General features: G+C 33.1%; 1 protein-coding gene across 1 annotated transcript; it reads left to right on the top strand.

The window, feature by feature from the left end:
• The first annotated feature begins 6,567 nt into the window (after window positions 1-6,567).
• LOC148780059 (uncharacterized) lies at window positions 6,568-7,999 on the top strand. Its single transcript, XM_088850540.1, has 5 exons — window positions 6,568-6,856; window positions 6,938-7,119; window positions 7,280-7,393; window positions 7,617-7,638; window positions 7,956-7,999. The coding sequence occupies exons 1-5, from the start codon at window positions 6,568-6,570 to the stop codon at window positions 7,997-7,999; spliced, it is 651 nt and encodes a 216-aa protein (XP_088706666.1).
• Window positions 8,000-14,287: the final 6,288 nt, after the last annotated feature.

Raw genomic sequence — 14,287 nt, forward strand, 5'->3', positions numbered from 1 at the left:
TAGAGCGTTCATTCTTGTCATCATAGCGTACCTAATAAAAATATAAAAAAAATAATTCATAAAATATAAAGTGGCCAAAATACCCCTGAAATGTTTCGAGGTTATTTTGGTCAATTTATATTTTGTGAATTATTCTTTTTAATATTTTTATTAGATTCTACTATTTATGAAGAATAGACACCCCCAAAATACCCTTGAAACTTTTCGATGGTATTTTTGTTAATTTATTACATGTAAAATATTTTTTTTAATATTTTTCGTAGGTTTCCTATTTTTTATGAACACACGCTTCAAATTTTAGGTCATTCCAATTTGTAGAAAAAAATAAAAAATAAAGCACTACCTGACAATCGTGACCGCGCGATGAACTTTGAACGGTAATGAGGGTAGGCGAAGTTACTGTTGATTTCGCCTATAGGCATTTTGTAGTATATATATATATATATATATATATATATATATATATATATATATATATATATATATATATATATATATATATATATATATATATATATATATATATATAGTGTAAGCCTAATGGCCTAGATTGAATATGAGCCAATTTGACAGTTATGACTTAATGTTGTTATATAATTGTAATATTTTGTTTACAAATCCAAATGACATGAAATTTTAGGTGCCTTTACTTCTCATCAAGGCTTACCTAATAAAAATAATAAAAAATAATTCTCAAAAAATAATTTGAACAAAATACCCATAAAAAGTTTAGCGATATTTTGTTCAATTTCCTTTTTTACAAATTATTTTCTAGATATTTTACTAGATTGTCCGGTTTTTAAATAATAAAAGCTTAAAAATTTAAGTGATGTGGAATGTAAAAAAATTAAAATTCAAATACAAAATACAATTGTAACCATTGGATCGGCCCATATTCAATCTAGGCGATTGGGCTTATACTATAGCGGTTAGCTAGTGAGCTAACATGATATTTTCTCATATATATATATATATATAGAAAAATTATCCTGTGAGCTAGTGGGCTCACAAGTAAAAATAAGCCCATCGGCCTAGATTGAATCTGAGCCGATTTGACGATCACGAATACCTGATAGTATTTGAATTTTAGTTTGTTTTCTACAAATCGATATTACTTAAAATTTTAGACGTGTGTTCATAAAAAATATTTGAATCATCAAAAAATATAAAAAAAATATTTTACATGAAAAACATTGACCAAAATACCCCCATTAAGTTTTGGGGGTATTTTGATCAATTTTGTTTTGCAGATTTTTTATATATATATATATATTTTTATTGGGTGCGGCCTGATGAGAAGAACACATGCCTAAATTTTCAAGTGATTTGTATTTGTAGAAAAAAAAATTAAAATTTCAACACTACCGGATATCTGTGATCATCAAATTAACATAGATTCAATCTGGGCCATTGAGCTCATATTTTCTTGTGATCCCACTGACTCACAGGATTATATATATATATAAGGAAATGTGTTATACTTCTCCTACAGCATAGAAGTTCTATCCTCCTCCTAGCATCCAGCCGTCCAATTTTAATAAATAGAGCCAGTCACCGTTTGATCTTAGATCCGACGTCTCAAAGTATTTTATTTAGAATTTTTTTAAAACAAATTGTATGAATATGAAATTTGGCACGTGCCATCTTCTCATTTGGGCGCACTCATAAAAAATATTAAAAATAATTTTTCAACAAAATATAATGATCAAACTACCCTTTGAAACTTTTTGGGGTATTTTGGTTATTTTATTTTACTGAAAATATTTTATTGAAAATATTTTATTTTATATTTTTCACTAGTGCAAGTTTAATAGAGGAATGGTCCCAAATTTGATGACAAAATAGTTTACAGAAAAAAAATTAAAAAGAAAAGAGTGTAGAGATGTGACTTGTTATTAGAGCAATCTTAGCCATCCATTCAGAATGGACGGTTGGATAAGGGGGAGTATATAAGTTTTATGCTGTAGGGGAGCATAGAGAGCTTGCCCAGATATATATATATATATATATATATATATATATATATATATGGAAGATATTACAAAACGCCTATAGGAAAAAATAAACAGTAATTTAGCATATCCTAATCACTATCCAAAGTATATCGCACGGTCACGATTGTCCGGCAGTGTTTCATTTTTCATGTTTATTTTACAAATCAGAATGATCTAAAATTTGGAGTGTATGTTCATAAAAAATAGACGAATCTAGAAAAAATATCAAATAAATAGTTTATATAAAATAAATTGACCAAAATACCCCTAAATTTTTTAAGAGGTATTTGATCAATTTGATTTTCGTGAATTATTTTTTTTTATATTTTTATTAGGTGCACCTCACTAAGATATACACTACCAGAAAATCGTGACCGTGCGATGAACTTTGGATGGTGATGAATGTGGCGAAACCATTGTTTATTTTCGCCTATAGGCATTGGGAAGACTTTTCCTATATATATATATATATATATATATATATATATATATATATATATATGGGATAATCTAAACTTCACAACCTTTCAAATTACAAAGGTTCAAGATAGAGAGAGTTGTGAGGCTGAATTTATTAATTTTGTAGTCTATTTCTTTAAAAAAGATATTTTTGTGGAGCAATTTTATAAATATTACTACATGATAAATGATACTTTTGTCATCTCTATAAGAGGTAAAGTTGAAATTTTAACTAAAGGACAAAGACACTCTACAAATAAAGTTCCAACACACTAAGTTCCAAAATGCCATTGTATTTTTGTGAAAATTTCAAATTGTCATTGCTTAATGGTAAAGTTACCTATTTAAATAATTTTTTAATAAAAAAATAGCCATTGTTTTAATAAATACAGCCATCACAACCCTTTCTAACTTGAACCTTTGTATTTTAAGGGGTTGTTAACTCTATAAAAACCCACCTATATATATATATATATATATATATATATATATATATATATATATATATATATATATATATAGAGGAACAAGCTGCGATTAGGCCACTAGCTCATGAACTTATGAGCCCAGTTTTAAGGTCCGCGTTGGTCGGCTAGTGGGCTAATCCCAGCTTTATATATATATATATATATATAAAGCTGGGATTAGCCTATATGAACATATGAGCCCAACGGCCAAGATTGAATCTGGGCCGATATGACGTTCACAGATATCCGGTAGTGTTTGAATTTAATTTTTTTTTATAAATCCAAATCACTTGAAATTTTAAATATATGTTTATAAAAAATAAGTGAATATATTTATAAAAAATAGGTGAATATTTGAAGAATATCAAAAAAATATTTTGCATGAAATAGATTGACCAAAATACCCCCGAAAATATTCGAGGGGTATTCGGGGTATTTTGGTCAATTTATTTTTCACGAATAATTTTTCTTATATATTTTTATTATTGCGCATTGATGAGAAGAACACCGACCTAAAAATTCAAGTGATTTGGATTTGTAGAAAAAAAATAAAATTGAAACACTATTGGATATCCATGATCGTCAGATCAGCCTAGATTCAATCTGGGCCGTTGGGTTCATATGTTCATATAAGCTAGTGGGCTAATCTCTGTTTTTTTCATATATATATATATATATATATATATATATATATATATATATATATATATATATATATATATATATATATATATATATATATGGGATAATTTAAACTTCACGACCCTTCAAATTACAAAGGTTCAAGATAGAGAGAGTTGTTAAGGGTAGATTTATTAATTTTATAGTCTATTTTTTAAAGAAAGTTACTTTTGTAGGGCAATTTTGTAAATATTACTACAAGATAAAGGGTATTATTGCCATCTCCATAAGAGGTAAAGTTGAAATTTTAAGTAAAGAACAAGGGGCACTCTACAAATAAAGTTTCAGGATACTAACTTCCATAATGTCCTTGCATTTTTGTGAAAATTTCAAATTTTTCATTGCTTAATGGTAAAGTTACGTATTTAAATAATTTTTTTAATAAAAAAGTAATGATTATTTTGATAAATACACCCATCACAGCCCCTTCTAACGTGAACTTTTGTATTTTGAGGGGTTATTAACTCTAGATATATATATATATATATATATATCTTGTCAGCCTATGAACTGATGGAATAGTGTAAGCTCAATGTCTCAGACTGAATTTGGGCCGATCTAACATTCACAACTATATGTGTATGTGAAACACAATAAAATAGAAGAAACTTCTAGACTTCCAAAGCATAGGAGATTCATATCACATGAAGTAATAGAGACAATAATGTAGACATTCCTCAATGGCCTATCCTGATTTGTGTTGAAAGACAATTAGTAGCAGCAATAAGGCATTTTTTAGGAGAGCAGAAAAGTGGATTTCGTGAGTCTTGACCGATCTGTTGGCTTGCCTCTTTGATTTGTGGCACTTATATTGATTTCAATCCCCAATATGAGATATTTCTATTGTAAAGCAAAGGAGAGCATAAATACTACTTAGTTTTACATTGCAACATTGGAAGCTCATTCATAAATTAGTACATGATACTTAGATAAATTCACTTTGTTTTTAATGTTATATCAGCTGTGATTGCAAGCTCATATGGTTCTTCTTGTTTTTCCCTAGAAAAAATAAGTCAAGGACAAAAAATAAAATAAAATAGAACCATGTTTAAGTTTGAAAACATACCAAAGAAACCAGGGAACCTGGACAAAAAGTAAGATGCCCCACATCAGGAAAAAGTCCCAGTGTTGTCTCTGGCATTGCAAAGCTCTGTAAAAAGTCCTAGTGTTGTCTCTGGCATTGCAAAGCTCTGTAAAAGATTAAAAACCATAAAAAGGAAATTTGTAAAAATGACTAAGAAGTAACCTCATCAAGAAAGAATGGTTGTCTTAATATGAAAAGGATGGCTAGAAGGTCAGAATAAGCATTCTATATGTTCTTGTGTGCCATGTCCATATAATGATATGCCATTTCGACAGTAAACTGTCAATTTTTTTCTCGAACTATTAACAGGCCAGAAACCTTTGATTTCATAGTGAATGGCCAAGGGCACATTCATAAGAAAAATACCAAACTTAAAACGTTGAATACCATATGTGAAGACCTAAAATTTTATTTTCTTTGTTTTTTTTTGTCGTTCTAGGAATAGCATGACATGATGTGGCCCGGTGTATGTGGAGCCCTTCACTGTTGAGGCATGTAAGTATCAAAGCAATGAAGACATTTTTTCTCACTATCAAAATTTTGATGTGCCCGATTTGATTAGACATACCTTTGCACCTATTTGTAAAACCAACTCTTTACGGAAAGCAAAAAATCTCAGTTGATTCATACATTCATTTACCACTTGTTTTCAATTTCATGAAAGAACTCATTCATTCAAGTCGATTTCAAAGATTTTTCTTTTGCTTGGATTTCTATTATTACAGTTAGAAAAGCCAACACATCCAGATTTCGCATTTCAAATTAGAGAGACTGAGTCCTTTTTTAGTTGTAACCATGTAATATTTGTATCCCTATTCATTAGAGAACAGTTTTGTTTTACTATGTATATATTTGAGCTCTCCATTAATGAAAAGTTATCGGTGATTCAAAACTCAAACCAACTTGACATGGTATCAGAGCAACCAAGTTGACGATTTTTCTTTAATCACAGACAAGCCGAAAGTTCCGGATTTCAAACCTGATCAAGCCCCCTACAATTTATCAGACAAGATCCCTTAATTCATCCCCAAACTCTTTTTCGAGAAAAATGACATCTCGATTGGTAAAAATAGTTTTAGTATCTAGATCAAATACTTGATATCCTTGTTGGCCCAAAGGATATCCAACAAATATGACGGCTTTGAGCGCAGAACAAACTTATGTCATTGGATGTCATTGTTGTGCACATAACAAAGACACCCAAATACTCTATGATGCTCATAGGTGGGGGGCTTTTTCATGAAAACTTCATAAGAGGTTTTTCCAAAGAGAACTGGTGTTGACATTCGGTTAATGAGGTAACAAGCCGTTAGAATGCGTTCACCCCAAAATTTGATGGGTAGATTTGCTTGAAACCGTAAAGCACGGGCAATCTCGAAGAGATGGCGGTGCTTACGTTCAACAATGCTATTTTGTTGCGGAGTATGGATGCAAGTTTTTTGGTGCATAATGCCACAATTATTAAAAAACTTTTGCATGACATTAGATAAAAATTCAACACCATTTTCAGTTCGAATTTGGCGACCTGATAATGAAACTGAGTTTTCACCATGTCAATCAAATGATGAAGGAATTTATAGGTTTTTGACTTATATTTCATCAAATATACCCATGGCATCTTGGTAATGAAGATCCAATAAAATATTTGTCATTCTTTCTCTCTCTCCCTCAATGGTCAAACTTTGATAGCAGTCTCTAAGCACCAACCGCAAGTCTCTAAAGATTCTCTATGTGTTTCTAGAAGTATTACTACTATACTCTCAGATCATTTATGCGTGGTCGTCCATCATGACAACGAGCAACCAAGAGCAAAACAACAATCAAAATATCGTCACCGATATGTAATCTCATTATTACCTGCATCCGTCAGATAATCCAGGTAATGTTATTGTTTTCACAAGCTCTTGTTGGTGATAATTTTGGCACTTGGAAACATGCCATGAAAATAGCTCTTGGGGCAAAAAACAAGTTATGTTTTGTGGATGGTACTCTTCCCAAACTAACTGCTCCACTTTTTGAAGTTCAAGCATGGGAAAGATGTAATTTGATGGTTATGTCTTGGCTGTATAATGGCCTAGTGCGAGATCTTGCTGACAGCGTAGTGATCACTGAGACAGCCCGAGATCTCTGGCTTGATCATAAGGACCATTTCTCCCAAGAGAATGGGCCACGTAATTAGGAAATCAAGCGTTCCATTGCCACCTTATAGCAGGAACATATGTCAGTTACTTCTTATTTCTCTTCTCTGAAAGTATTATGGGACAAATTGACTTCATATTTGAAGATCTCTACCTATACTTGTGGATCTTTTAAGGAACTTCAAGAATATCAACAGAGCAAAGGAGTTTATCAATTCTTGATGGGCCTAAATGAATCTTTTGGGACTATTCGGACTCAAATCCTGTTAATGGAACTTTTGCCCAATGTCGGGAAGGTTTGCACTCTCATCCTTCAACAAGAAAGACACAAGGGCCTGCAAGTAAACCAATTAGTTTCCTCCGAGGCTGCTGCTTTCGTCGTCAATGGTTCCCACAACAGTCAAGTGAAAGGCTGCTTCAAAGAGCATCCTTGGTGTGTTCATGGCAAAAATCCAGGCCACACTCATGACAAGTGTTATGATATTCACAGTGGCTGCTTCAAAGAACATCCTTGGTGTGACCATTGCAAAAAGCCAAGCCACACTCGTGACAAGTGTTATATATTCACGGGTATCCTGAAAGAAATATGAAACAACATCTAAATGGACATCAAAATCATCACCAAAAGGGAGGAAGAGAAGCCAATAATGGCAACTTAAGACAAGCTAATAATGCCAACTCTGCTGCCAGTTCTTCTCACGACACTTCACAGTCTGGAGGAACACCACCGTTACCTCTTCTCTCACCAAGCCAATATCAAAAACTTTTGTCTCTATTAAGAATTGATTCCCAGGCTTTCAATACAAATTTTGCAGGTATGTTATCCTATCTCTCTGCTTCTAAAACTACTCATAACTCATGGGTAATAGATTCTGGAGCATCCCACCATTTCACACCCCATCTATCCTATTCAATGTTACCTATTAGCAGCCATCAAAACAAACCAGTATGCTTGCCCAATGGAAGTAAGACTGTTGTAACACATATTGGTAAAAGTTCTTTGTTCCCTTCCATTGAATTAGAAGATGTTCTGTGTGTTCAAAAATTTTCTTTCAACTTATTGTCTATGAGTAAAGTCACCAATTCTCTTAATTGTGCAATTACATTCTTTCCTGCATTTTGTATCTTTCAGGACTTGACCTCGAGAAGGTTGATTGGAATGGGGGAAATGCGTGATAGATTGTACTACTTCACCCAACCACCTGTTGTTGCCATAGTGACAAAGCTAGCTACCATATCTCCTATCATTTGGTACAAAAGGCTTGGTCATCCATCCCGAAATAAGTTTTCTAGTCTTCATTTTCTTCATGTGATGTTCCTTTTTGTGATGTTTACACTATTGCAAAATAATCTGGCTTTCCTTTTCCTTCTAGTTTAAGTAAATGTGATGCTCCTTTTGAGTTAATCCATTGTGACATTTGGGGACCATATTCCACTGCTTTTTAGTCTAGGGCACATTATTTTCTTATCATTGTTGATGACTGTTCAAGATGCACATGGACATATTTGATGAAATATAACTCAGAAACCTAAAACTCAGTTTCATTATCAGGTTCGCCAAATTCGAACTGATAATGGTGCTGAATATATCTAATGTCATGCAAAATGTTTTCAATAAATGTGGCATTATGCACCAAAAAACTTGCATCCATACTCCGCAACAAAACGGCATCGCTGAATGTAAGCACCACCATCTCTTAGAGACTGCCCGTGCTTTAAGGTTTCAAGCGAATCTACCCATCAAATTTTGGGGTGAATGTATTCTAACTGTTTGTTAGCTCATTAACCGAATGCCAACACCAATTCTCTCTGGAAAAGCCCCTTATGAAGTTCTCATGAAAAAGCCCCCCACTTATGAGCATCTCAAAGTATGTGGGTTACACCCAACGACATAAGTTTGCTCTGCACTCAAAACTATCCATATTTGTTGGATATCCTTTGGGCTAACGAGGATATTGGGTATTTGATCTAGATACTAAAACTATTTTACCAATCGAGATGTCGTTTTTCACGAAGAAGAGTTTTCCTTCAAAGCCATGCCATCCGAGCATAACCACACTAATGTTGTCTTTCCAAATCCTATTGGAACGCGTTGAAATTCTTTTCCCCCTTAGAAACTTAGGCTGAAATGCTTGTCCACATATGCTAGAATGTATCTTGTAACACATTTTTTGACTACCAATTTTCAAGATTTTCAAGTTTCATAGATCTACTCGATCTACACTATTTTTGAAGTTTTAAATTTTATAATTAAATATGAAGATATATTTTAAAGTTATCAGAAAGATTTTTAGTATTGAAACCATAATTTGAAGGTGCGCTTTACTTTGATTGTTTAAAGCCTCGGCTCTATACAAATTGCACCCATAACTTAAATAAAATTCTACAATAATCCATCCTAACGATGTGTACCACCACTCACTATGAAAGGAACAAAAACAATGAACAAATTCGAGTAGTATTCCTATTGTGAAGAGTCGCAGGTTTATCTGAAGAGACTCAGTGTCGATTAATTATATGAATATATAATCTTTTATAGACAAATTAGAAATGACAATAATAGAAATGACAATAATAGAAACTAAATCACAAATACTTAAACTATACCCAGACTTACCATAAAGTATAGATACTCTACTGACCCTTCCCATGTATACTAATTGCAATATATATTTTCTATATTAATCTGATACATAATATACACTTTCCTTTCACACTCCCCCTCAAACTCAAGATGCTATGAGAGAGAGCTGGAGTTTGAACACTAAGTTGCGGAAACGAGCAGTTGGATCTTCAAGTGCATACTTTGATTGCTTGATCGACAAGCACAATAAGCAGCGACGAATCAACTAGCCCTGGGAACAAATATTGGAAAAGATCAAACAGATCAGCGAGTCAAAACATGACTCGGTATGGAGATAGATCAGAGATTCGAAACACGACTCGGTAGAGAGACATATCAGATAGTCGAAACACGGCTCGACAGAAGTTGCACCGACTGAATGAGCCATAGACTCGTCTTGAAAATCGACAACAATGCTTTAGTGATGAGGAATGGACACAACTATGATAAACCTTGGTTTGATACCATGTGAAGAGTCTCAGGTTTCTCTAAAGAGACTCCGTATCCATTGATTGATATGAATATACAAACTTGTTTTTTATAGACAAATTACAGATGATACTAATAGAAACTAAATCATAGACACCTAAACTATACCCAAACTTATCATAAAATACATGGCACAATATCCTAGTCTTCCCATATTTACTGATTGCAATATATACTTTCTATATTAACCTGATACACAATATACACTTTTCTTTCACACCTATAAGTTCCTTGACACCTGGGACATATTTGTCATACGATCAATGGCCAACTTAAGATGCGATATGAGTTCTCAGTTGTACAAGTCAAACTGTTAAACCATTGCCCAACACATGAGAGAAAGTCCACAACCCTCTAATTTGTTTGGGATGTAAACATTGCATAAAACATGATTATATGGGTCTAGGGGTTTGTAGAAAGATTTTAAAAAAGTTGATGCCGCTTGATACATATCAAATTCGTGGGTCTATTGGGAAATCTTACATCAAATTAGGGTACATGAAGATATTTTCCCTAAAATATAACCAATATATATATAAGTTTATAAATATATAATTGTGAATTAAAACTAAGAACTTGTAAATATTTAAACTATTTTCAAAATTTATAATAAATTATAACTGATAATTAGAACAAACTCCTAAAAAGTCGATTAATAAGTCTAAATGATTTAAAAAACACAACATTAGTTACAAACAGCCCTACAATATACGATGCAAAAACCACAATGCTTGAAAATTTGAAATTTGAAATTTGAACTCGAGAGTGAACCATAGTGGTAAGCCTAAGGCAGTATTCCCCTTTTCCTTCTCCTCCATCCTCTCAAGTCTTAACTTTTTATCCTTTATTGTGGCTCTCCCGTCTCTTGAGGTAGAGCTTTATACTTTAATTGCGTAGAGGATTAGAAGTTTTTCCAAAATGGCACTATCTTTACCCTCGCTTCTTATATTTCCCTCTCTCACTCTCCCTATCTCTCGCTTTAGGTTTTCTCTATTTCCTCTGCGTTATTCTCTCTCTCTCTCATACTCCCTTTCTTCCTTCGACCTTCTATCTCGTCCTCTCTCTCATGCCATGTTTCCCTACACCTCCCTCTCTTTCCTACCCTCTCTCTCTCTCCCTAAATCCAGCAGCCAAAAGGCTGTGGCTCTCTCTTTCTCACTCCCTCTGTCCTAAATCTCTCTGGTGTTTTTGAAAGGTAGAAGAGAGGAGAGGTTTGTTGCTGGTTGGATAGGATAGGGGAAGGGCTGAACATAATTTACATTAAAAAGAGAAGGTTAGAGAGAGAGATGTAGGTGAATGAGAGAAGGGGCCGTTCTTCCATGGCTCGTTAGATTCATCTGAGGGTATGGATCCATTTTGGGCTCTCATTTGTTCATCCACAAATATGTCCTTGTATCTTGAGAACACCCTCAGCACTTGTACATTCAAGAGAGAAATCAGATAAGGATGCCATGCTAACTTAATAGTAATGCAAAACCAGTTTTCAAGGTTGATAGCCCATAGGGTTTGGATTCGACTTGTACAACCACTAATGATGAATTTGTATAGAATAATACATGTACATCTTTTTTGAAAAAACAAGAGAAGAAGAGGAAGAAATCCCTTCATCATTCTTTTAGAATTCATGGATATTTTATCATCTTTGAGAAGTTGAGGGAGCTTCCTTCTTGAATATGCCCACTGCCTGTGCCTTGGAAACCATGGGAGGTTGCTTTCTTGCTTTGCTGAAATTCACCGGTCCTTCGGCTCAGCGCAACTTCCCCAAATTCGCAACCAAGGAGGACCGCCTATTTGAGATATCTGCAGACTCAATAAGGAACAAGATCACAGGGGGGAGGGGGAGTGAGGGTGGATGCATTGTAGCAGAACATAATCTAGATATCAACCAGGAGCTGCCGCCTGAGTCTGTAGATTGGTTTGCTTCTTGGGAGCAAAAAAAATGCGTTTGCATTTCTTCGAAGGACCCCAATAAGAGGTTGAGAATTTAACGAATCAGAAAACCAAAGAGAGAGAGAGAGAGCGATGGCGAGGCAAAAGAGGATAGTAAGAGAGAAATATGGCTTGTATCATTTTTAAATTTATTTGGGATGAAAATATATAATTAAAGGTGGTTCATTGAGTTTAGGGGGTTAGTAGAAAGACTTTCAAAATTTTTAATGCCGTTAGATATATTTTAAATGTGTGGTTCTATTGAGATATCATATACGAAATTAGGGTCGATGAAGATATTTTCCCTATATTTTATGAGTTATAATTTATAACATGTAAATGACAATTTAAATATTTTTATGTTATAGATATATTCAACTATAACATATGAAAAATGATAAGTTGATAACCTTGTATGAATATAATTTACAAAAATGGATGTTCGTTTTTTAGTTTCAAATTTTATTGTTGGTGTTGGAAATTGATTTTAAAACTATCGTGGAGATTTTCAATGCCGGAAGTGCTTTATGGAATAAGGATTTGAGGTGAGGCTTTATTTTGTTCTCATAAAGCCTTGGCCTTATAGAAACTTCATCCACTATTTTTATTCGGAACTCAAGGACTCAATTGTTTTTTTATTTAAAGAAGTTGTTTATTTTGTAAAAAAAATCTGAGAGTAATTATTATTGCTTTTACATGTGGCAATAAATGCTACACTCTTTTGGTTTTGGAAATTTGTAAAGTATGCTCTTATGAGAGCATGCTACTTTATTATTCTATCGCAATTGATAAGTATTTTTTTAGAGTTAAATATTTACAAATTCATTTTTAACCAAAAAGGAATACTTTTAGTTAAAACATTTAAATTTTTATTTTTTAAAATTATATGTATATTTTTCAATCGAAATAAAATATACCCAAAGGAACACATGTAGTTTTATGTGAACTTACTATGTAATAGATAATAGTTTACCATATATCATCACAACTTATTTGATGGACACTTATTCCCAAACCAAGTAGCATGCATTAGGCTCGTAATTAGGGTGGGCTGCTGAGACCACTTACTATGTGGAACACATGCTTTGCTTGGAATTTAGATTTGGATAGATGTCCAAAAGAAATCTTTGCTTTTATAGTTTGTTTATTTTATTTAGCATATTTTTTAAAAGAAAAAATATCTTCATATCCCCTATTTTTAGATTTCATTTTTTGATAAACCTAATGTTTCAAAATATATCTTCTAACCCCTGGCAACTTTAAACCTATTTTTAAACTAAACAAATGTGAGAAAGACATGCTCTTTCCAAACCCAATCATTTCTCTTCACTTATATACCCCAAACTTCTCTGTTTCTCTCTCTTCATGTGTCTCTCACTCTCTCTCCTTCCGTGTTTTTCCAAACACCTCTCTCTCCTCCCGATAACCTCTCACTACCATGAAACCCTTCTCTCTCTCTCTAGAAAGTGGGAGGATGGATTTTAGAAAAAACATGTCTCTTTAGATTTGTTTGGCCTAAAACAACAGGTTATAATTAGCTTAGGAGGATAGAAGAAAAAAATTCTACAATTTTTATGCCCCAAAATATCTTTTAAACCCTTGGGTCCATTGTGAAACGAAACCTAAGAATAGGGGGTATGGAGATATATTTCATTTTTTTAAAAATATTATGCTAAGTTTATAAGGGAATGTAGGCTATGAGGCCATCTATTTTTATTTTTTTTCAAGAAGGTCACAATAATCTCTAGTCATGAAATTTTAGAATTGGACATTGAATGATCTCATCTTATACTTTCTCAATTTATAATTTACCCAAAGTACTGGAATAATTTTTAATTTTGTTATACTTATTTTGATAGATGCATTTTTATATATAAAGCATAAATTTGTGAAAAGTGGAACCATAATTAGAATAATCAATAATGTCACTTTATGACCCCAAGTAGCGCAAGAATGGATAAGCATTAATTATATAGCAGACTCCAATTAATTGGAATTTGTCTTGGACAACGATGATTCCAAAGGGATAATGATAGTAGTATTGAGAAAATATATGGTGACTTTAGTCTTACAGAGGAGTATAGCCTCAGTTAGAAAAGAATTGAAAAATATAATTCATATAACCGACCCCAATTAATTGGGATATGTCTTTGAGGAATATGATGACAGTGCATTACAGCTCCAACGGCTCTAGAAGGACAAAGAGGAGGTCCAAACTCCAAAATGGATAATGATAGAAGTAGTGAAAATGACATATGATGACTTTTGATCTTACAGAGGGGTATGAGCCCTAGTAGAGAATAATGGAGGAATATAATTCAAATAGTCGACCCCTATTAATTGGTATATGTTTTGGACAACGATGATGATGGCGCATTACAACTCCGGTGGCTCTAAAAGGGCAAGGGGACGGTCCAAAGGGT

The sequence above is a fragment of the Amborella trichopoda genome, chromosome 10 (genome assembly GCF_054954075.1).
Source record: "Amborella trichopoda isolate Santa Cruz 75 chromosome 10, AtrichopodaSantaCruz75HAP2 v2.0, whole genome shotgun sequence".
NCBI lineage: Eukaryota > Viridiplantae > Streptophyta > Magnoliopsida > Amborellales > Amborellaceae > Amborella > Amborella trichopoda.

Bases quoted from the DNA above. Each gene is read 5' to 3' on its own strand.
- LOC148780059 (XM_088850540.1), top strand. From the start codon at position 6,568: ATGTTATTGTTTTCACAAGCTCTTGTTGGTGATAATTTTGGCACTTGG. The intron at 7,120-7,279 runs GTTTGCACTCTC...GCAAAAATCCAG, and splicing joins TTTTGCCCAATGTCGGGAAG to GCCACACTCATGACAAGTGT. The intron at 7,394-7,616 runs GTATCCTGAAAG...ATTGATTCCCAG, and splicing joins CAAGTGTTATATATTCACGG to GCTTTCAATACAAATTTTGC.